General features: G+C 39.2%; 1 protein-coding gene across 6 annotated transcripts in view; it reads right to left on the bottom strand.

Annotated features, from left to right (window-relative positions):
* LOC142375526 (unconventional myosin-VI-like) overlaps positions 1-23,678 on the bottom strand; it is a 145,038-nt gene that overhangs the window by 86,118 nt on the left and 35,242 nt on the right. For all 6 annotated transcript variants that reach the window (XM_075459576.1, XM_075459575.1, XM_075459573.1 and 3 more), the window contains exons 3-11: positions 19,336-19,405; positions 19,177-19,250; positions 14,062-14,191; positions 13,072-13,177; positions 11,978-12,033; positions 11,792-11,889; positions 9,585-9,749; positions 4,288-4,368; positions 1,388-1,568 (exon numbers count right to left, since the gene is read on the bottom strand). In XM_075459576.1, the coding sequence (XP_075315691.1) occupies positions 1,388-1,568; positions 4,288-4,368; positions 9,585-9,749; positions 11,792-11,889; positions 11,978-12,033; positions 13,072-13,177; positions 14,062-14,191; positions 19,177-19,250; positions 19,336-19,405 (961 nt within the window). The remainder of the gene's footprint in view (positions 1-1,387; positions 1,569-4,287; positions 4,369-9,584; positions 9,750-11,791; positions 11,890-11,977; positions 12,034-13,071; positions 13,178-14,061; positions 14,192-19,176; positions 19,251-19,335; positions 19,406-23,678) is intronic.

Here is a 23,678-nt window from a genome sequence, read left to right on the forward strand (position 1 = left end):
AGAAGCTCGTCCGATGGGCGATTTCTGATAAATACCGCGAGGCTTCGGCCTGAATTCTGCTTCTTCTGTTCGAGCCGATGACAAACGACGGCACAGAGCCGGATTTAACAAGGTCAGAACTCAGGATTAAAGATGACAAATTAGGGAAAATCCCCTTTTTCCTGTTCTGAGGAGCATATATCAGGGTGTCTGGAGTCCCCTGAAAGTGTAAAGATGTGGCCCAAAGTAACAAAAACAACGTAAACTGATGAATCTTTGACATCTGCAGCTGCAAACGTGTGAAGTTAAAAGTGTTGACTCGTCTAAAGGCATGAAAATATTCTGATTTTTGTCTTTAATGCAGACAAAGTTTCCATCAACTGAAGCTGAAACTGAATTCATGCATAAAACAAACTCCTTCGTGAATACAAACAGCAGAAGTGAACATTTCAGCGTCCAAAAGCTGGGTGTCAAACATCATTTCTCACCTTCATCCCGTGTTAAGTCACTTTTTTTTTTTAAACATATATTTATTGTTTTTTTCATGTTAATATAACAACATCCAACAATTTAAACATCCAAAAAATTAAAAAAGTAAATAAAATAATAATTAAATTATTAAAAAAGATCAATAAACAGCAGTAATTAGTCAGCAAATGACTGTGAAATGAATATGAAATAATGAAAATAAATCAACACAAATATAAATAAATAATAATAAAAAATAATAATGATAATAATAATACATTTAAAATGTATTATTTATTTAATTATTATAATGATCTAATTATTTATTAAAATCATCATTATTATTATGTTAATTGTATTTTATTATAATTATATTATATAATATAATTATATAATGATGTGTATATATAAAATTATATAATTGTATTATATTATAATATTATATTAATAATTAAATCAACTTATTATTTTGTTATTTAATTTATTAGTTTTAACAAATTAAATCATTTTCATTATCTCATTCTCCCTTCCTCAACAGTTCCAGAAATATCCTCCAAATATCATTAAATTCATAAACCCTCTTTCTAACAACATATGTCAGTTTCTCAAGAGCCAAACTCGATGTTAAGTTATTTAACATTTAACATTTAAGTGGGTAAAAGAGGGGCAACCAACATTCTTCCAGCATAATGCGATACAGTAAAAGGTCGTCCATTTTTCTTTCCTTACAAGATAAAGCACAGTCATCTGGATAAATACATCCCTTAGGGCATACAGCTATGGGGGAAGTTGTGATCTGAGATGTTAATTCACTTCTAACTGGCTGGTTCTGCCCTCGTTGTTTGGTCAAAGACGGCATCTGGCAGAGTGCAACATCTGGCCAATCGCAGCTCACTCAGACCCACGACCAGCTGTTTTCTCCCGTTTCCCTGCAGCTCACCTGATGTGCTCCCGGCCTCCTCGAAGTCCACGTTTCCCAGGTGCAGCACGCCGGCCACCACCCGGAACAGATCCAGCTTCTCCGTGTCGTCCAGGCCGATCTTCTTCATGGCCACGCACATCCTGTTGAAGTCGCCGTGGTCGTCCAGCAGCGGGTCCTTCAAAGGGCCCGACTTCATGTGCTGAGGGAGCAGACACTTACTTATGAGTTTAACACTCAGTGGGGTCACATGGCACTGAAAGGATCGGATTATTGGCTAAATTACAATAAGAATGAGTTATTAAGTGCATGTAGACCGAAGCCACACACACACAAGAATGCGTTTCCTGCTAATCACTGTAAAGAAGCGCTTTAAAAAGCCGGAAGTTCTGAAGAGAAAGGCAGAAAAACACACAGCCACACCTGAAAGACCCACTCAGGAAGTCTGATGATAACAGAAGGCCGGCCTAAAGGCGGCGGGATGAGGAGAAACTCTTCTTTTTGTGTCTCATTTGTCCAGTAGAACCTTCTCCGTTATGCTCTTCCAGTGCTCTTCTCTACTGTGGAGTCCCTCAAGGATCTATTCTTGGCCCCATCCTCTTCTCATTGTACATGCTACCACTTGGGCCAATTACAGCCAGGCACAACCTTTCTTTCCACTGTTCAGTTCAATTCATTTTTATTTATATAGCGCCAAATTTATCTCAAGGCACTTAAATAATAAAGTCCAATTCAAGCCAATTGGAATTCAATTAATTGTAATCATAATTATTCATAAAATAATCTAATTAATTCATATAGAGCCAATTCAAAAACTGTTTCCTAGCTAAGGAATCCAACAGATTGCACAGAAACTTGTCTTCAGTCCACCGTTATGCAGATGATTTACACGTTTATCTACCATTGAAGCCAAACAGTAACAGTGCACAATGTTCTTTGTTTAATTGCTGATGTTAAGCAGTAGTTGGCCCAAAATGTTCTTCATTTAAATGATATTTAAATGAATGCAAATCTGGGAGTGACCTTTGACCTTTGATCTGAGGTCGGACAAACAGATTAACAACATCGTCAGGACTAGTTTTGGCCAAAGTTAAAATGTTTTAAAGTCCTCATGACCTTGAGAAAGCCCTCCGTGCCCTGATAAGTTGAAGGTCAGACTGTTTTAATGCTCTTTATGTGGGCGTCTCCCAGTCTTCTCTCAGTCGCCTTCAGCTGGTGCAGAACGCTGCTGCCCGTCTTTAACCAACACCAACAGACGTGTGCACATCACTCCTGTTCTTAACTCCCTCCATCGGCTTCCTGTCCTTTATAGAACTGATTTTAAACTGTTAATGTTGGTTTTTAAAGCTCTTAGCGGCCTCGCCCCGTCGTATTTATCTGAGCTTTTAACAGTCCTGGTAGAGCTCTGAGGTCAGCAGATCAGTTTCTGCTGGAAGTGCCCAGGTCAGAATACAAACCCTGGGGTGAGCGAGCCTTTTCCCAAAGCTGCCCCCAGGCTCTGGAATAAGCCCCCCGTCCAGCTAAGTCTTATTTCTGACCTGGGCCTCTTCACATCCAGGCTAAAAACCTGCTTATTTAGGATGGCTTTAATACACAGTAGCATGATGACACTTTTATCTTATTTTATCTTATTTGATTTTGTTGTATTTTATTGCTTTCACTGTTCTTTTTACTTGTTTTTACTTCTTCTTCTCTTTATTTATTACCTGCTATAAAGCACTTTGGTACACCGTAAGGATTGTCTGTAAAGGGCTGTAGAAATAAAGCACATTTACATTCTGCTCGGCTGCTGGCATTGATCTTCCTGCAGCTTATTCACCGGGCTAATTAAATCCAACCTACAGCCAGAAGGCTACAATCACGGCAAAGCTTTTCTGTCTTTTTAACACTTTCATTAGTGTTTAAAAGTCACGAAAAGAAGATAAACGCCATTCAAACTCCGGTAAGAGCTCAGAAACTGCAATAAAACACATGATTTTAAGATTTTAAGGCAAAACTAACAACCTTTCCATGACTGAGGGGTATAAAGGAGCACAGCAGCTGTTTTTTTTTATAGCTAATGCATCACCGATTTAGCCTTTTTGAATGAAAATAACTTAAGAAGAAGCACTAAGAGGAGCCAGAGGAACCCGATTTATCAGCTATGAGGTGACAGAGTTAGAAAACAGGCCTCAACGGGATCTAAGAGGAGAAGAAAAGAGACTTTTCCAACTTTTTTAGCAGCTCAGAAGGGGAAGCGATAGGTAAAGCTGCACTGTGACTTCCTGAGATCCACAAAGGGAATCATGAGTGGGCAGAAATGCTCAGCAGAGGACAGCGGGAAGCAAAGCCAGCAGCAGGTGAAGAAAAAGATCAAAGGAAAGATCAAAGCACCGAGCCCCAGAAGATGTGAGCAACACCCTAAAAAACAGGAGGAGCACCGAATCACCTGGTCATCCTGACACGAGATGAAGCAGTGAGGAGATAAACAGCACATCATTCAGTTGTTGTTACAGCACCTGTTACTCTAAAGCTCATTCAAATGTGCACGTAGCTCCTTAAAGAGGGCAAACAGCCCAGTTTGGCCTCATCTGAGGTCTGTCCAGAACACCTTTTTCCAGAACTCTGTGGCTAACTAGCGGTTAGCATGTAGCAGCGTACTCTGGCTGTGTTCGAAACCGCATACTGCATACTTCCATACTACATACACATCGATCAGAAAGTATGCAGAGCGTTTACCCACAATGCATTTCGCTCCTGCCCGAGCCGAAATCAGCCGGCCTGAAGCTGATTTCTCTTAAGCTCTAAACTCTGTAAACTTTAGCAACATTTGAAACATTTTCAGGTGAGAAAGTAGTCGTTTAGATCCCCAACGTGTTGAAAACCTGACGAAATACCGGCTGTTTACCATTTTGTTCCCACAAACCAAACTGAAACTGTACCTCTGGGCTCTTCCGGTTCTGCAGGATGTTCTTATCCGTGTCTTTCGTGGCGAAGAAGCGAGTGCATCCTCTGTTCAGGTACTGCAAGACAAGTCAGAGAGAAGCAGAAGTGAGCAAAAACATCTGGAACGACTCAGTCTAACTAAAACATCTGGAACAGAGAAGTCTGAAGGGAAACTAAAACATCTGGAACAGAAGAGTCTGAAGGGAAACTAAAACATCTGGAACAGAGAAGTCTGAAGGGAAACTAAAACATCTGGAACAGAGAAGTCTGACGGGAAACTAAAACATCTGGAACAGAGGAGTCTGAAGGGAAACTAAAACATCTGGAACAGAGGAGTCTGAAGGGAAACTAAAACATCTGGAACAGAGAAGTCTGAAGGGAAACTAAAACATCTGGAACAGAGAAGTCTGACGGGAAACTAAAACATCTGGAACAGAGGAGTCTGAAGGGAAACTAAAACATCTGGAACAGAGGAGTCTGAAGGGAAACTAAAACATCTGGAACAGAGAAGTCTGAAGGGAAACTAAAACATCTGGAACAGAGAAGTCTGACGGGAAACTAAAACATCTGGAACAGAGGAGTCTGAAGGGAAACTAAAACATCTGGAACAGAGAAGTCTGAAGGGAAACTAAAACATCTGGAACAGAGGAGTCTGAAGGGAAACTAAAACATCTGGAACAGAGAAGTCTGAAGGGAAACTAAAACATCTGGAACAGAGGAGTCTGAAGGGAAACTAAAACATCTGGAACAGAGGAGTCTGCAGGGAAACTAAAACATCTGGAACAGAGAAGTCTGAAGGGAAACTAAAACATCTGGAACAGAGAAGTCTGAAGGGAAACTAAAACATCTGGAACAGAGAAGTCTGACGGGAAACTAAAACATCTGGAACAGAGAAGTCTGAAGGGAAACTAAAACATCTGGAACAGAGAAGTCTGAAGGGAAACTAAAACATCTGGAACAGAGAAGTCTGAAGGGAAACTAAAACATCTGGAACAGAGAAGTCTGACGGGAAACTAAAACATCTGGAACAGAGAAGTCTGACGGGAAACTAAAACATCTGGAACAGAGAAGTCTGAAGGGAAACTAAAACATCTGGAACAGAGAAGTCTGAAGGGAAACTAAAACATCTGGAACAGAGAAGTCTGAAGGGAAACTAAAACATCTGGAACAGAGAAGTCTGAAGGGAAACTAAAACATCTGGAACAGAGAAGTCTGAAGGGAAACTAAAACATCTGGAACAGAGAAGTCTGAAGGGAAACTAAAACATCTGGAACAGAGAAGTCTGAAGGGAAACTAAAACATCTGGAACAGAGGAGTCTGACGGGAAACTAAAACATCTGGAACAGAGAAGTCTGAAGGGAAACTAAAACATCTGGAACAGAGAAGTCTGAAGGGAACTAAAACATCTGGAACAGAGGAGTCTGACGGGAAACTAAAACATCTGGAACAGAGAAGTCTGAAGGGAAACTAAAACATCTGGAACAGAGAAGTCTGAAGGGAAACTAAAACATCTGGAACAGAGAAGTCTGAAGGGAAACTAAAACATTTCTGAGACGAGAAAAGAGAATAAAAACAAGAAAACAGTTTGAGCTGAAATCACAGCTGGTTTCCTTTAATAAACCAGAATAAACCAGATAAGAGTCTGAGCGGTTTCTGCCTGTTTTCTACTCATTTATTGCTTTATCTGCATCTCCCTCCTGTTTTCCACTCGTTTCCTTTCATGAATCCTGTCTTCTTAACTCCTTTCCTTCTTTCCTGTTCCCTTTTCCTTCCTTCCTTCCTTCCTTCCTTCCTTCCTTCCTTCCTTCCTTCCTTCCTTCCTTCCTTCCTTCCTCCCTTCCTCCCTTCCTCCCTTCCTCCCTTGCTTCCTTCCTTCCTCCCCGTTTTACTCCTGTACGCTGCGTTTCTTTCCATTCTTTGGTCATATTTACTCCTTCCTTCCTTCCTTCCTTCCTTCCTTCCTTCCTTCCTTCCTTCCTTCCTTCCTTCCTTCCTTCCTTCCTTCCTTCCTTCCTTCCTTCCTTCCTTCCTTCCTTCCTTCCTTCCTTCCTTCCTTCCTTCCTTCCTTCCTTCCTTCCTTCCTCCCCGTTTTACTCCTGTACGCTGCGTTTCTTTCCATTCTTTGGTCATATTTACTCCTTCTTTCCTTCCTTCCTGTTCCCTTGCTTCCTTTTCATTAAACCTTCCCTCTTTTGGTTCGGGTTGGGGCCTAAATGCTGTTTCTTTCCCTCCCTTCAGCTTTAGTTGGAACATCCATCTTTCAGGTCTTTTCGGGCACATTAATAGATAAACTGAGCTCACCCGCTCGGGTCTGAACACATTCATGGATCTAATCTGTCGAGCTCGGGCTTCAGCAGCAGTTTTTAGAGGACTCTGTGAACCTGCTTTTTTCTTTACACAGCAGGTAAAACTGCAGATACATGAAGCCATTAGAGGCTGTTAAAGTGACTGCAGGAGGCCAGATACCCTGCAGGGAGACAGCAGAGCGCCTGTCAGCACTTTAAGGACCAATAACCCGAGTTACTTTGCTCTCAGAGGAGGTTTCTGTTTCTTATCCAGCAGCCGAACAGGCGAGAGAAGTTAACTTTGGGTCCGATTCTAATTTAAAGCAGATTCAGGTCTGAGGAAAGTGATGTTTGGATCGTTTTTATGGATTAAATGTCTGATGAGGACAGGACTGAGGACCACAAACCAATACTTTACTCATCTCATGATTAAAGCTTTAGGTTCTTAGACTGCAGCCTTTACTGAGGATGCACCTTTAAACAGGATGAATAACAGCTTTAAAACTAGCTTTAAACAGCTTAAAAAAAGCTTTAAATCAGCTTAAAAACAGCTGAGGATGCACCTTTAAACAGGATGAATAACAGCTTTAAAACTAGCTTTAAAATAGCTTAAAAACTGCTTTAAAACCACTTTAAAAACAGCTGAGAATGCACCTTTAAACAGGATGAATAACAGCTTTATAACTAGCTTTAAATCAGCTTTAAAACAGCTTTAAAAACAGCTTTAAATCAGCTTTAAAACATCTTTTAAAAAAGCTTTAAATCAGCTTAAAAACAGCTGAGGATGCACCTTTAAACGGCATGAATAACAGCTTTAAAAACAGCTTTAAAACAGCCAAGGATACACCTTTAAACGGCATGAATAACAGCTTTAAAAACAGCTTTATATCAGCTTTAAAACATCTTTTAAAAAAGCTTTAAATCAGCTTAAAAACAGCTGAGGATGCACCTTTAAACGGCATGAATAACAGCTTTAAAAACAGCTTTAAAACAGCCAAGGATACACCTTTAAACGGCATGAATAACAGCTTTAAAAACAGCTTTATATCAGCTTTAAAACATCTTTTAAAAAAGCTTTAAATCAGCTTAAAAACAGCTTTAAAACAACTTTAAAAACAGCTGAGGATGCACCTTTAAACGGGATGAATAACAGCTTTAAAAACAGCTTTAAAACAGCTTTAAAACAGCTTTTAAAAAAGCTTTAAATCAGCTTTAAAACAGCTTTAAAAACAGCTTTATATCAGCTTTAAAACATCTTTTAAAAAAGCTTTAAAACAGCTTAAAAACAGCTTTAAAACAACTTTAAAAACAGCTGAGGATGCACCTTTAAACGGGATGAATAACAGCTTTAAAAACAGCTTTAAATCAGCAAACCAATACTTTACTCATCTCATGATCAAAGCTTTTAACTGTGTTTTAATTTGTATTCTTTTTTTAATTCTCTTTAAATTGCTTGTTTTTATGCTGCTTTATGCTGTTCTTTTAACTGCCTCGTCTTTATGTAAAGCACATTGAGTTGCCTGTGGTATGAAATGCGCTGTATAAATAAAGATGCCTTGCCTTTAGGTTCTTAGACTGCAGCCCTTACTGAGGATGCACCTTTAAACAGGCTGAACAACATCTGCTGAACACAGTAAGAGCACAGCTGAAGGTGAAGCTGAGCGCTCATCCTCTCACAGCTGAGCTGGTGGCGCCCCCTGCTGTTCAGAACAGATACAGACCAGGAGCGGGCTGAGTTTAAATGTCCTGATTCTGGAACATTTGTGTGATTCGGGGGTCTATGTGAGGTCCCACCAACAGAAAACCAGGTCAGGTTGAGCAACATCAGGTTTTATGAGTCTAAGACCGTCTAAATAAGAGTTCTGCCAGCGCCACGAGGGCATGAAAATGCTTGTTTTCTATCATTTTACTGTCGTTTTAAACATTTTGGACAGCTAAAAGGACACGTAAAAGGAAAGCGATGGCAGAAAAGTGCGAGTTACTGAGCCGGGGTTCGAATAAAGCTCTACTCAGAAGGAAAATAACAAAATCCAATGCCGTGTTTCTACTGATTTAGCTTCAATCTGCATCATTTCTGCTTTGGTTACTTTGAGATGTCTGAACCAAGGAAAGGATTCAAAAAGAGCAAAGAAACGCTGCTGTGTGAGGACATTTCCTCCCCCACCTGCTCAGACGGACTGCATGCAGCGTAATTATGAGCCAAATGTGCACATCAGGACTGAAAATAGCAACTTTATGACAGCAGTAGTGCGGCACCTTTGCTAACAGAACAAGTCCAAGATGGAAATGACAACACTGATGACATATTTTTTATATATATATATATATATATATATATATATATATATATATATATATATATATATATATATATATATAATGGATGTGACCGCTGTAACTAACCATTTTCAGCTTTAATAGCATGAAAATAACATTTCTGCCACACCACACAGTAATTACTGCGCCTTTAAGGGACTATTTGCAGCAGTGGGGGTGTAGCAACATCTCCCAGAGTGATGCAGTTCTTAAAATCAGGTTTTCAACACTTTAAAACAGCTTTGAAATAGTAATTATTGCGCCTTTAAGGGACTATTTGCAGCAGTGGGGGTGTAGCAACATCTCCCAGAGTGATGCAGTTCTTAAAATCAGGTTTTCAACACTTTAAACCAGCTTTAAAACAGCTTTAAAAATAGCTTTAAAAACAGCTTTAAACCAGTTTTAAAACATCTTTAAAAACAGCTTTAAAAGCAGCTTTAAAACAGCTTTAAACCAGCTTTGAAATAGTAATTACTGCGCCTTTAAGGGACTATTTGCAGCAGCGGGGGGTGTAGCAACATCTCCCAGAGGGATGCAGTTCTTAAAATCAGGTTTTCAACACTCAGGGTTCTTGTTTCTCTTTTTCCACCCTTTGCACCTGTGGACAGCAGGATAAACATAGAGCCCATTCGGCCTCATTTCTATTCTAAGCGTTGCTTTTATCACACGTCAAAGCGCTCAGACGTCCGTACCCTAAATGCGTCGGGAGAGCCGAGGTGGAACTTCTGCCTGATGTCTTCGGTGGCGCCGGCGCACAGGCGGTAGAAGATGTGGTAGTTCCTCTCCTCGGAGCTTTGTCTGCAGATCCTGGACTTCTCCAGCAGGTAGTGCGACACGAAGCCGCCCACAACGGCGTTCTGAGGGGGAAACACGCCACGTTTTAACACTTACTGTCACTCATGTGAGGAAAACACTCAGAGATGCAGTGAATCAATGGTTTAAATGAGAGAAAATGCCGGCAAGATGGCAGAAAATCTATGAACGGCTAAGTGGCCATGAGGTGAAAAGAAACACTGATTTATGGGCTACGTGCAGGTCTGCAGACTAAAGGGAATCACTGCAGGAAGAGCGCGCTCATTACAGCTGTGGAGGTAAATCACAGAGTTTCTATGAGGTGAACAAACGAGCCGCTACAAGGAATCAGTGTCACGAGTTGCAGAAACGGAGCAGAGCACCTTCTCGTTGAACTGGAGAAGGCTTTAAAGCTTTAAAAACAGCTTTAAAATAGCTTTAAAGCTTTAAAATAACTTCAAAACAGGTTTCAAACAGCTTTAAAATAGCTTTAAAGCTTTAAAATAGCTTAAAAACAGCTTTAAAATAGCTTTCAAACAGCTTTCAAACAGCTTTCAAACAGCTTTCAAACAGCTTTCAAACAGCTTTCAAACTGCTTTCAAACTGCTTTCAAACTGCTTTCAAACTGCTTTCAAAACAGCTTTCAAAACAGCTTTCAAAACAGCTTTCAAACAGCTTTCAAACTGCTTTCAAACAGCTTTCAAACTGCTTTCAAACTGCTTTCAAAACAGCTTTCAAACAGCTTTCAAAACAGCTTTCAAACAGCTTTCAAACTGCTTTCAAACTGCTTTCAAAACAGCTTTCAAAACAGCTTTCAAAACAGCTTTCAAACAGCTTTAAAATAGCTTTTAAACAGCTTTCCAAACAGCTTTCCAAACAGCTTTTCAAAACAGCTTTCAAAACAGCTTTCAAAACAGCTTTCAAAACAGCTTTCAAAACAGCTTTCAAACAGCTTTCAAAACAGCTTTCAAAACAGCTTTCAAAACAGCTTTCAAAACAGCTTTCAAAACAGCTTTCAAAACAGCTTTCAAACAGCTTTCAAAACAGCTTTCAAACTGCTTTCAAACCGCTTTCAAAACAGCTTTCAAAACTGCTTTCAAACTGCTTTCAAAACAGCTTTCTAACCGCTTTCAAAACAGCTTTCAAACAGCTTTCAAAACAGCTTTCAAAACGCTTTCAAAACAGCTTTCAAACAGCTTTCAAACAGCTTTCAAACAGCTTTCAAAACAGCTTTCAAAACGCTTTCAAAACAGCTTTCAAACAGCTTTCAAAACAGCTTTCAAAACAGCTTTCAAAACAGCTTTCAAAACAGCTTTCAAAACAGCTTTCAAACAGCTTTCAAACAGCTTTCAAAACAGCTTTCAAAACGCTTTCAAAACAGCTTTCAAACAGCTTTTAAACAGCTTTCAAAACAGCTTTCAAACCGCTTTCCAAACAGCTTTCCAAACAGCTTTCCAAACAGCTTTCAAAACAGCTTTCAAAACAGCTTTCAAACAGCTTTCAAACCGCTTTCAAAACAGCTTTCAAAACAGCTTTCAAAACAGCTTTCAAACAGCTTTCAAAACAGCTTTCAAAACAGCTTTCAAAACAGCTTTCAAAACAGCTTTCAAAACAGCTTTCAAAACAGCTTTCAAAACAGCTTTCAAACTGCTTTCAAAACAGCTTTCAAACTGCTTTCAAACTGCTTTCAAAACAGCTTTCAAACTGCTTTCAAACAGCTTTCAAACAGCTTTCAAACAGCTTTCAAACTGCTTTCAAACTGCTTTCAAACAGCTTTCAAACAGCTTTCAAACAGCTTTCAAACAGCTTTAAAACAGCTTTCAAAACAGCTTTCAAAACAGCTTTCAAATAGCTTTAAAACGACTTTAAAATGACTTTAAAATGGCTTTCAAAACAGCTTTCAAATAGCTTTCAAATAGCTTTCAAATAGCTTTCAAATAGCTTTCAAATAGCTTTCAAATAGCTTTCAAATAGCTTTCAAATAGCTTTCAAACGACTTTAAAATGACTTTAAAATGGCTTTAAAATGGCTTTAAAACAGCAATCAAAACAGCTTTAAAACAGCTTTCAAGTTTCAAGTCACGAGTTGCAGAAACGGAGCAGAGCACCTTCTCGTTGAAATGGATCTCCACAAACTTCCCGAAGCGACTGCTGTTGTTGTTCCTGACGGTTTTAGCGTTCCCGAAGGCCTCCAACAGGGGGTTCGCTGCAGGAGGAGAGAGTCGCGTCACAAACGGACAGCAGCAAGACGCCAGAGAAGAGCTTCTCCGTGCCGTTAAACACTAAAATCTCACCTTCCACTATCCTCTCGTCTATGTCCTGCCCTGTTCCGTACGAGGTGGTCAGGTATCTGAAATGGCAGCAGAGTCACCGTGAGTCACAGTCTCACCACCGTGAACTAATGTGAGATGGAGCCAACACTGATGAAATAACACAGCAGGGCCGAGTCATGCTTTGGATATTTTAGACTTCCACCGTCAATTTAAAATAGCTTTAAAACAACTTTAAAATAGCTTTTAAAACAGCTTTAAAACAAATTTAAAACAGCTTTAAAAACAGCTTTAAAACAGCTTTAAAACAGCTTTCAAAACAGTTTTTAAACAACTTTAAAATAGCTTTAAAAACAGCTTTAAAACGGCTTTAAAACAGTTCTAAAACCGCTTTAAAATAGCTTTTAAAACAGCTTTAAAACAGCTTTAAAAACAGCTTTAAAAACAGCTTTAAAAACAGCTTTAAAAACAGCTTTAAAAACAGCTTTAAAAACAGCTTTAAAACAGCTTTTAAACAACTTTAAAATGGCTTTAAAAACAGCTTTAAAATGGCTCTAAAAGAGCTTTAAAATAGCTCTAAAACAGCTTTAGAAACGGCTTTAAAACAGTTCTAAAACCGCTTTAAAACAGCTTTTAAAACAGCTTTAAAACGGCTTTTAAAACAGCTTTAAAACGGCTTTAAAACGGCTCTAAAACAGTTGTAGATACAGCTTTAAAACAGTTCTAAAACCGCTTTAAAACAGCTTTTAAAACAGCTTTAAAACGGCTTTTAAAACAGCTTTAAAACGGCTCTAAAACAGCTTTAAAACGGCTCTAAAACAGCTTTAAAACGGCTCTAAAACAGCTTTAAAAAGTTTTAAAAACAACTTTAAAAACGGCTCTAAAACAGCTTTAAAAAGTTTTAAAAACAGCTTTAAAAACAGTTTAAAACAGCTTTAAAAACAGCTTTAAAACAGCTTTAAAAAACAGCATGTTTGTGCAGCCTTTTCTTCATGAACTCCATTTTAATTACTTTTAGGTGATTTTCTCCTTAAGGAAGACTAACAGGCATCTTATCTTTGTTCTGACCCATTACGGACGGTTTAATCAACAGAAAAACCAGGTAATGACTGACTCACCTGAGCACAAACTTGGTGTTCTCGGTCTTGCCGGCGCCGGACTCCCCTGAGACGATGATGGACTGGCTCATCTTCAGGACCTTCATGTCCCTGTACGCCTTATCAGCTGAGGAGCCACACAGAAAGATGTTCACTCAGACGACCCCAATAATCCTAAAGTTTAAGATCTACAAAGTTCCCCAGTAAGATTAAAAACTACAACACAGCAGGCTTTAATTTCCACCTCAGAGACATCCTCAGACAGGTGGATTTAAACCTCCAGGAGAGCTTTTTTTACAGCATGATGAGGGAAGCTGCACTGTAAAGAATTGCTGTATATTTACGGTGGATTTATAACAGTATCCGACTGTTGAATATTCATAATTCACATGTAAATTAACAGTAATCCAACAGCACAACACGCTGGCATATACTGTAAAATTACCAAAACCCACAATTCTCCTACGGTCATATACTGTAATCCAAAATACGCTATTATACTGTTAAATAAATTAAATATATTACGGGAGATGCACTGTAAAATGACTAAAACACAGTTATCCTACCGTCATATACTGTAATCCAAAAAAAGGTAATATACTGTTAAAATAAATAACAGTAGTTGCACTGTTTTGCAGTTTTATTTTTTTGCCGCATTATTTTGATTATTTAAATTTAAATATATATAATATATTTATTATATTATATTCATATATTTTTTAATATATTATTATATTTTGATTTTTCATCAAACAGTATTATACTGTTAAAATAAATAACAGTAGTTGCACTGTAAAATAACGTTATTTTACAGGGAAATTCTTCACAGTGTACACACAGAACATGCGACTGAAGCGTTTTGGGATCACTGATGAATGTTTTCAGGTGGCAGCTCATCTGGGACATTTGGAAAAGAAAGATCCAACACGAACCCACAACAGAAGAGTCCATCAATACCAAAGAAACCTTGAATGAAACCATAAAAATGAAAAGTAAAAAGCGTCTGCTCACCGATGGCGTAGACGTGCGGCGGCAGCGTCCCCAGCGAGCGGCCGCGGTACTTCTTGATGGTCTCCGGTGAATAAAGCTTTGGGATGTCATAGTACGGGTTGACGGCGATCAGGATGTTGGCTACAAACGTCTGAGAGAAGAAGAGAAAGAACAACTCTTTAGGGCAGAGATACTCACTGCGCGGCTCCTCAAGCTTTAAGTGGCGGCTCGCACTCGCATAGCAGCTCATAACAATATGCTAACAATAACAATTACTTACAAATAACACACAGCGAATACTGCACAGTATTAAGTATTTTTATTAAGTATTAATTAAGGCTTAATGATGTTTCCTAAAGGGGGAACTGTTAAACCTGGCAACGCAGCCCGCTTAAACCACAGAGCACGCTAGCTCCTTTAGCCAGCGGGATGCAGGTATAATGGATCGTTTTTTAATCAAAAAAGCGTAAAAACCAAACTAAAATCAGCATGAAGACGCCAGAGAGGGGACGAGCAGGCAAACGTTGGGTGTACCGCGAGATGCAGGCACAATGGATCGGTTTTTAATTAAAAAAAGGGCAAAAACAGCACAGAAACCAGCACAGAAACCATGCTCATCCTGAATGTCTCACTATGATTACAACAACAAACTACAAATACAACATGAAGAAAGTCGAGGACATGCACGCCAGCTTCCGCTCAGCCCAGTATTAAGGGAAATGTGGGCTGAACTGAAAATGTATTGGCTGTGTTGTTTCTTTTTTATATGTAGAAATGCATATTTGCAAAAGGGGATTTTAGCATGTTGTGGTAAAAGTGGCTCTGGTGAAATAAATAGTGAGTATCATTGATCTAAATGAATAGAAACCTCCAGAAGGAGCCTTCAGACCAAAGCCAGTAGGTTTAGGAACAGCTGTTTCCCTCCTGAACCCAAACCAGAACCAGAACCTTCACACTCCTCCTCCCTCTTCATCAATGACCACGGCTGTGTTCCAAACCGCATACTTCTCCCACTACTCCTACTAACTTTCTGAGTTAGTATGTGAGTTTGAGTAAGCGAGAAGTTCCCGGATGCATACTAGATTCTCCGAAATGTTGGGTATGCATCATGAGGTTACTACTCATACTCAAACTACCCAAGATGCAACGTAACGTGACGTCGCCGATCGTCATTTCCTGTCAAAACGGCAGTTTCAAGCTAGCTACAACGAGGGTAGGTTCACTTCCTGTTTTCAAAACAAAAGCACCAATTGTATCCTAATGGCTTTCCCTATGATAAAAGGCAACGGGTATTTTATTTTGTGTAAATAACCGGAAGTGCGTTAGCTCACTGCGGCTAGCTTTAGTAGCGCCGAATTCGTGGGAACAAAATTGTAAACAGCCGGTATTTAGTCAGGTTTTCAACACGTTGGGGATCTAAACGACTACTTTCTCTCCTGAAAATGTTTCAAATGTTGCTAAAGTTAACAGAGTTTAGAGCTTAAATCAAATCATATCAAATGTATTTATATAGCACATTTCATGTACAAACAATTCAAAGTGCTTTACATAAAATAAAAGCATTGAAGCAGGGAGTGGAAGAAAAATAAGCAAAATTTGATTTCGGCCTGACGCTTTATTTTTCAATTTATGTAGAAATGCATATTTGCAAAAGGGGACTTTAGTATGTTGTCGTAAAAGTGTATCTTCCCTTGATTTTGCTGCCAATGTGGCTGTTGTTAAATAAATAGTATCGCATCGCTGCTCTAAATGTTAAAAAAGCAGCGAAACGGGGAAAATCTGAGAAATGTTTCATCCAACCTGGGAGGACTCTGTGAATCTGTCCAACAGATCTGTTTGTGTGCTCTAAAAATATCCCATCATCACTGTGAAGGCCTCTGAGTCATTAGTCCAGCACAAGCACATCATTAAAGCTCCAGTGGCTAACAGGGGCAGCCGCAGTTCCCCCCTCAGCCACCAGAGGGCAGTGTGCACCGGCTCCAGCTGCAGCTGCTCACAGGAAGTCGGCTTCCTGAGCTCACCCAGCAGCGACCACCTCAGCCCCGTGTGCTCACCTGCGAGCTAAATTTAGCTTCACACCTCAGGAGCCCGATGGGCGGATTAACCTGCCCCCGGGGGCAAGAAAGAGCCGCCGAGGCCCGTTAACCCACTGCTGCCTCGGTGTTAATACGTCATCCGATGCCCTCTGTGAGCAGAGATTAATGCACCGGGTTTAATACTGAGCAACAGAACAAAGCAGCAGAAGCCCCCCCCCACCTGCAGGGCAACAGACCCCGAGTCGGGGCATTTTAAAGAGAAGAGCCGACGGTTTACAGTCTCAATCAAGTGTGGAACAACACTTCTTTGTCCGAGTGCAGGCGTGCACGGGCTTACCCTGAGAAACGCAGCATACCACAGGAAGCGTTTCAGTACTGCCAGATATGGTGCAACACCAGGCTAAGAGGCTCCTCGGCTGTGTTCGAAACCGCCTACTACATTCTGATCGATCAGACAGTATGCAGAGCGTTTACCCACAATGCATTTCGCTCCTGCCCGAGCCGAAATCAGCCGGCCTGAAGCTGATTTCTCTTCAGCTCTAAACTCTGTAAACTTTAGCAACATTTGAAACATTTTTCAGGTGAGAAAGTAGTCGTTTAGATCCCCAACGTGTTGAAAACCTGACAAAATACCGGCTATTTACGATTTTTTTTTCCACGAATTCGGCGCTACTAAAGCTAGCCGCAGTGAGCTAACGCACTTCCTGTTATTTTCACAAAATAAAATACCCGTTGCCTTTCATCACAGGGAAAGCCATTACCATACAATTGGTGCTTTTGTTTTGAAAACAGGAAGTGAACATACCCTCGTTGTAGCTAGCTTGAAACTGCCGTTTTGACAGGAAATGACGATCGGCGACGTCACGTTACGTTGCATCTTGGGTAGTTTGAGTATGAGTAGTAACCTCATGATGCATACCCAACATTTCGGAGAATCTAGTATGCATCCGGGAACTTCTCGCTTACTCAAACTGGCATACTAACTCACAAAGTTAGTAGGAGTAGTAGGAGAAGTATGCGGTTTCGAACACAGCCCTCGTCTAAAGCGTCCCTGAAGCTTTCTGCAGGGGGTTAAAAATAAGGGCGCCCTGACCGGGACTGTTGGGACCAAACCGGGTCACACGGTGCGTTATTACCTGATCAATTCTGAAAGGTTTGAGATCAGAGGTAAGGATGGAGCATAATCTGCTGGACACACACGGCACGATTTGTAGGCGATTTCAAAGTTTTCCAGTATACACTAGAAATTGGTCTCCTAATATGCTCTCTTATTTGGATCCTTGTCAAGTTTTGTTCTATTGGTGAATCAGTTTAGCTTCAGATGTCCCCATCTTTTGTGCGTCATCATTTTTTAAACCAATACGTGCGCAGGAAGCAGGGTAACCATGGCGATGAGGCAGAACAAACGTCCGGTTCAGTTGGACCAAACAGAAGGAGCAGCGACTGAACCGCAGGAACGTCTCCACTAGGTTTCTAAAAAGGAATTTTCACCAGGTGCATGATGGGAAGTTCAGTCACTTCCTGGTTACATTTTGAACGGGAAGACGCTTTAATTTAAAAACTGCTTTAAAACAGTTCTAAAAACAGCTTTAAAACTGTTCTAAAAACAGCTTTAAAAACAGTTCTAAAAACAGTTTTAAAAACAGCTTTCAAACAGCTTTAAAACTAGCTTTAAAACGTCTTTAAAACAGCTTTAAAACGTCTTTAAAACAGCTTTAAAACGTCTTTAAAACAGCTTTAAAACGTCTTTAAAACAGCTTCAAAACGTCTTTAAACAGCTTTAAAATAGTTTTAAAACTAGCTTTAAAACAGCTTTAAAAACAGCTTTAAAACGTCTTTCAAACAGCTTTAAAATAGTTTTAAAACAACTTTAAAATGGCTTTAAAACAGCTTTAAAACAGCTTTAAAACGTCTTTAAAACAGCTTTAAAATAGTTTTAAAACTAGCTTTAAAACAGCTTTAAAAACAGCTTTAAAACGTCTTTAAAACAGCTTTAAAATAGTTTTAAAACAACTTTAAAACAGATTTAAAACTAGCTTAAAAACAGATTTAAAACTAGCTTAAAAACTAGCTTTAAAACAGCTTTAAAACTAGCTTTAAAACTAGCTTAAAAACTAGCTTTAAAACAGCTTTAAAACTAGCTTTAAAACAGCTTAAAAACTAGCTTAAAAACTAGCTTTAAAACAGCTTAAAAATTAGCTTTAAAACTAGCTTTAAAACTAGCTTTAAAACAGCTTAAAAACTAGCTTAAAAACTAGCTTTAAAACAGCTTTAAAACTAGCTTTAAAACTAGCTTTAAAACTAGCTTTAAAACAGCTTAAAAACTAGCTTTAAAACTAGCTTTAAAACTAGCTTTAAAACAGCTTTAAAACAGCTTAAAAACAGCTTAAAAACTAGCTTTAAAACAGCTTTAAAACTAGCTTTAAAACTAGCTTTAAAACTAGCTTTAAAACAGCTTAAAAACTAGCTTTAAAACTAGCTTTAAAACTAGCTTTAAAACTAGCTTTAAAACTAGCTTAAAAACTAGCTTTAAAACTAGCTTTAAAACAGCTTTAAAACAGCTTTAAAAATAGCTGAAAAAATAGCTTTAAAACAGCTTTAAAATCAGCTTTAAAACCGCTTTAAAATAGTTTTAAAACAACTTTAAAATGGCTTTAAAACAGCTTTAAAACTAGCTTTAAACCAGCTTTAAAACAGAAGACACAAAGGGGCTTAGAACGCTCAGGAGACTGTGCAAACAATGTTACTCAGGTGCTCATCTGTACCGGGTGAAGTGTAAGTCCAAGAAAAGGGGGAAAGAGCAGAGGCACTCTGAGATTTATGTAATATAAAAAAGCCTTTAATATAGCATAGCAAGTAGGTTTAAAAACAGCTTGAAGGCATTTAATTCAGGGGTTTAATTCAACACATCTCCCACCTCGTGTTGGTGAGCAGAAAGAAGGTTTAATGTGTTTTACTGAGTTTGGGGAAGATAACTGGCAACGAGCCGGCTCCCAAAAGGAGGATAAGGAGTTTGTAAATGGATGCCCAGAACTCCCGCTTCCCTCTCAGGACAAAAAATATATATATATATAAATATATATATATATATTCTACTTACGTAGATTTTATCTTTGCTGTATCTCACTCGGACGTTGTTGAGCAGAGTGGCTTCGTTCAAGTACATCAGAGAACCTGAGGGCCACAAACACAGCGCGTCACACACCGCTGACATGCGTGAAAACAGATGTTTTTACAGCCCGCCGTCGGCGCCACTTACAGTTATCCTCCACGTGCTTGTTGACGTCGTCCTCGGCAGGAAACACCTGGTTGATCGGAGCCAGAAACGTCTGCAGAGAGAAGAGCGAAAGAAAACTGAGACCAAATTATGAGGAAAACATCTTTAAAAAGAAGCAATATCTGAAAAATGCCATGACCATGATCCCTTCTAAATCCATTTTAAAACTGTACACAGCTCTTTCCAACGCCAATAGTAATAACACTCTTTACACCAAAGATAAATGGGAAAGGGAATCAGGGATTGGGATTTCTGAGGAGGCCTGGGGCAACATCTGGCCCTTCCAGTGGACAACATCCAGCTCCATGGATTGGAGAGAGCATTACTGGAAGAATATTATTGGATATTTCAAGACAGCGTATCAGGAGAGATATAAAGGTGCATCTATGCCATGTTGGAGGCCTGCTAACCACTTCCACATATTCTGGGATTGTCCCAAGGTAAAAGTCTTCTGGAGGGATGTCCAGGCTTCTTTAAGCACAGTCTTTAACATTCAAACACCACTGAGTTTTGATGTCCTATACCTGGGTCACGTTCCTTTTTTGAAATGTAGGAGAGAGAAATAAAGCTGCTACAAATACTCTTGGTGGTAAGTAAGCAAACAATTACAAGAAGATGGTTGAGCCCGACTCAGCCTACCTTAGATGACTGGTTTGGAATTACTCTGGAGATATTTAGGATGGAAAAACTGACCTACCAAATAAGACTCCGAAAGGACAAATTTGATCAAATCTGGAACAACTGGATTTCATTCATAGCCCCCACCAGAGCAGACTTCATTTGATCTCACTGGTAATACTGCTTTGTGATTTACTCGTTTTATCTGTGACTGATTATCGATGTTTATCTCTAAGACAGCAGCGGCGGGGAACCCCTCCCCCAGGTTTTCTGTACGTAGTTTTGTAACTGTTCTTCCTTCCATTAAGTTACATCAGAATTCTCAATAAGTGAACTTGTGAGCCCCCCCTGGCTCTGCTTATCTTGGGCAATTTATCGACACGGGCTTTAAACGGTAAACCGTGTCATGTTACCATAGGAGAATGGGTTCTGCAAGGGACAATCACTGTCTGACCCACGATTTGAGACGTGATGAATGGTGTAACCCATGTTCTGGATTTAAAACAAGAAAAACTGGAATGTCATATGTGTTTAGCTTTACTAGTGAAGCCATACAGATGTACTAAACATCTAATAAACATGGTTTAAACTCTTCTGTTTACTAATAATGTGTTTATTATGGGGTTAATTAACTCATCTACTCACAAAATAAACTGAGACCAGAATTATGAGGAAAAACATCTTTAAAACGAAGCGATAAACATGGTTTAAACTCACCCGTTTACTAATAATGTGTTTATTATGGGGTTAATTAACTCATTTACTCACAAAATAAACTGAGACCAGAATTATGAGGAAAAACCTCTTTAAAAAGAAGCGATAAACATGGTTTAAACTCTTCTGTTTACTAATAATGGGTTTATTATGGGGTTAATTGACTCATTTGCTCACAAAATAAATCTCTTTTTGTGTTATTTTAGATAAAAATTGAGTCTGACGGCTTATTTAACACCTTTTACATCCAATAAAACATCATATTTGACAGTTTTATGGGCTGTCGGTCAGCAGCGATACATTTTCCGGAGGATTGTGCGCTCGCTGCTCTGTGAGACGTCTCCACCTCTGCAGTAAAACCATCTGTCCAGCAGCTCAAACACTGCGTAGCTGCAGCTGCTGCAGCAGAGGCCGATGAATTAACCAGGAGGTAACCGGATCAGAGACGCCATCACGGCCCGCAGACACACAGAGACCAGTCGATAGTCCACGGCGGGGAGCCGCCGCTCTGCATTATTCACCATCAGATCAGATCCAAAAACCTGGAGGCACCTGCTGACCTCCAATGTTTCCAAAGCTGTGGAACCGAATGTCCTTAAAATTATATTCAGGTTCTGAGCCTGTTGATCGCCAACGAGGCCGAGCAGTGAAATCATCACAGATCCAATGATTTCGGTTGGATTTTTCTCATTTTTTTCTATGGAATGAGCATGTTCTTCTCAAATTGATTGATTGATTTTTATTTTTTTATTCATTTGTTTATTTAGTCATTTATCATTATTATTAGTTAGTAGTAGTATTTTTTTTTTTACTAGAATTGGTATAATTATTGTTTATACAATAATTGTAAATATTTAAAAAAAATTTGAGCTACTTGACTAATTTGAATTTCCCCCATTGGGGGATGAATAAAGTATTTTTCTATTTCTTCCATTTATATTCTGTTCTACTGTTTGGTGAACAGAATGGCATATTGACTGATGTCATAATTTGGGGGAATAATTGATTGCTAATCAAGTAAAGATGAAAATATTGGGGGGAAAAAGTGAAATAAAGTGAAATGCCTGATTTCTTTGCATTAAATTGTGCCAAAATCATGTAGAAATGTATTTTAAGAGTTATAATTTCATTGGATGTTGTCTCCACATGTGTTCTGTGCATCTGGAATGTATTTATTTATCCTCCATAAGACACTTGGACGGGGGCCATTACCCAGGATGCCTTGAGTGGTCAGAGCATCCCTGCAGGTGGAAACTAATCAGGTCCAGTAGTCGGGGAGCCAAAGTCTCAAAAGCTCAATAAAATGGGTCTGCCTTACTTTTTATTTGTGTTTTTTACGTTCACTTTGACCCTAAGAAGCAATAATCAGAGGGTGTGCTCTGCCGGAAACATGGCGGGAAAAAAAAAATTGTGGCCATTTTAGTGTGTGTACCCTTCATTTTTTGATAGAAAATGTTGGAAAATTATAATTTTCCACAAATCCAATGAAATTATAACTCTTAAATACATTTCTACATGATTTTGGCTCAATTTAATGCAAAGAAATCAGGCGTTTTTCCACTTTTTTCCCAATATTTTCATCTTTACTTCATTGGCAATCAATTATTCTCCCAAATTATGACATCAGTCAATATGCCATTCTGTTCACCAAACAGTATACTCATTCCACAGAAAAAAATGAGAAAAATCCAACCAAAAATCATTGGATCTGTGATGATTTCACTGCTCGGCCTCGTTGGCGATCAACAGGCTCAGAACCGCAATAGAAATTTAGCCTATTCTCAAAACTCCAAAAGACAAACTGGATATTTTAGCATCATGGCACACTTACACACACGCACATGATCTTAGTCATTTGAATGAGTTTGAAACAAACAACCGACGTTTACCAACAGTTACCAACAATTGATTGCCAATGAAGTAAAGAGGAAAATATTGGAAAAAACGCCTGATTTCTTTGCATTAAATTGAGCCAAAATCATGTAGAAATGTATTTTAAGAGTTATAATTTAATTGGATGTTGTCTCCACATGTGTCTGGAATGCATTTATGGACGCCATGACGGGGGGCCTAAAATATCAGCATTAAGATGTGGAAGCTTTGGGTTGTATCTAAGAAGGACTGAGAGGAAAACGTTGAACTCGGGTCTCGTGCACGGAGTTAAACAAGTTAAACGAGCTTCTTAAAAAGCAACACTGTGAAGCTCATTAAACATGCAGGAAACAAAGCAGTGAGATGGTTGGATTTGTTCATCTGATTAATGTTTAATGTCCTTTTGTTCCTGGCTGCGGATCACCTCTGAAATCCCTTTTAAAGGAACCCGAATGTGCTCGTTTTACTGCTCTGAACTTTGGCAGAAGCACGTGAGATCGTTCAAAATAACTGCTGAACAAGCTCTGGTTTGGTATTTAACTACAATAACTGACTGGAGTCTTACCAGCAACAACCGGTAATGTGGAGGTCACTAATTAGACCAACTTAGGGTGCGAGAACTCGAGGATTTAATGCTTTAACGTGTGAGGAAAACGCTCGATGTTAGCTGAATGTTTTGATGCTTGAATGCAGGAGGAGTCCGACTGTTTTCAGCCTCAGGATCTGATGCTGCTGGTTGAGGATTTAACCAGTTAAACTGGTTACTGGTTACTGGAACAGAGCTCGACTGTCAGGTCATCAACACTTTAAAGTTTCAGATTGAGGAGAAGTTACAAACATTTGATGATTTTATCTCGGGCGGGGTGAGTTAACTCGCTAATTATTTAACGCTGATAAATAATTATTGCGCATTAACGCAGGTTTTATAATTGTAAAAGTCTGTTGCTCACAGGCTTTTATTTTGTAAAAGTCTGTTGCTCACAGGCTTTTATTTTGTAAAAGTCTGTTGCTCACAGGCTTTTATTTTGTAAAAGTCTGTTGCTCACAGGCTTTTATTGTTGTAAAAGTCTGCTGCTCACAGGCTTTTATTTTGTAAAAGTCTGTTGCTCACAGGCTTTTAT

This window comes from Odontesthes bonariensis, chromosome 24 (assembly GCF_027942865.1).
Source record: "Odontesthes bonariensis isolate fOdoBon6 chromosome 24, fOdoBon6.hap1, whole genome shotgun sequence".
Classification (NCBI taxonomy): domain Eukaryota; kingdom Metazoa; phylum Chordata; class Actinopteri; order Atheriniformes; family Atherinopsidae; genus Odontesthes; species Odontesthes bonariensis.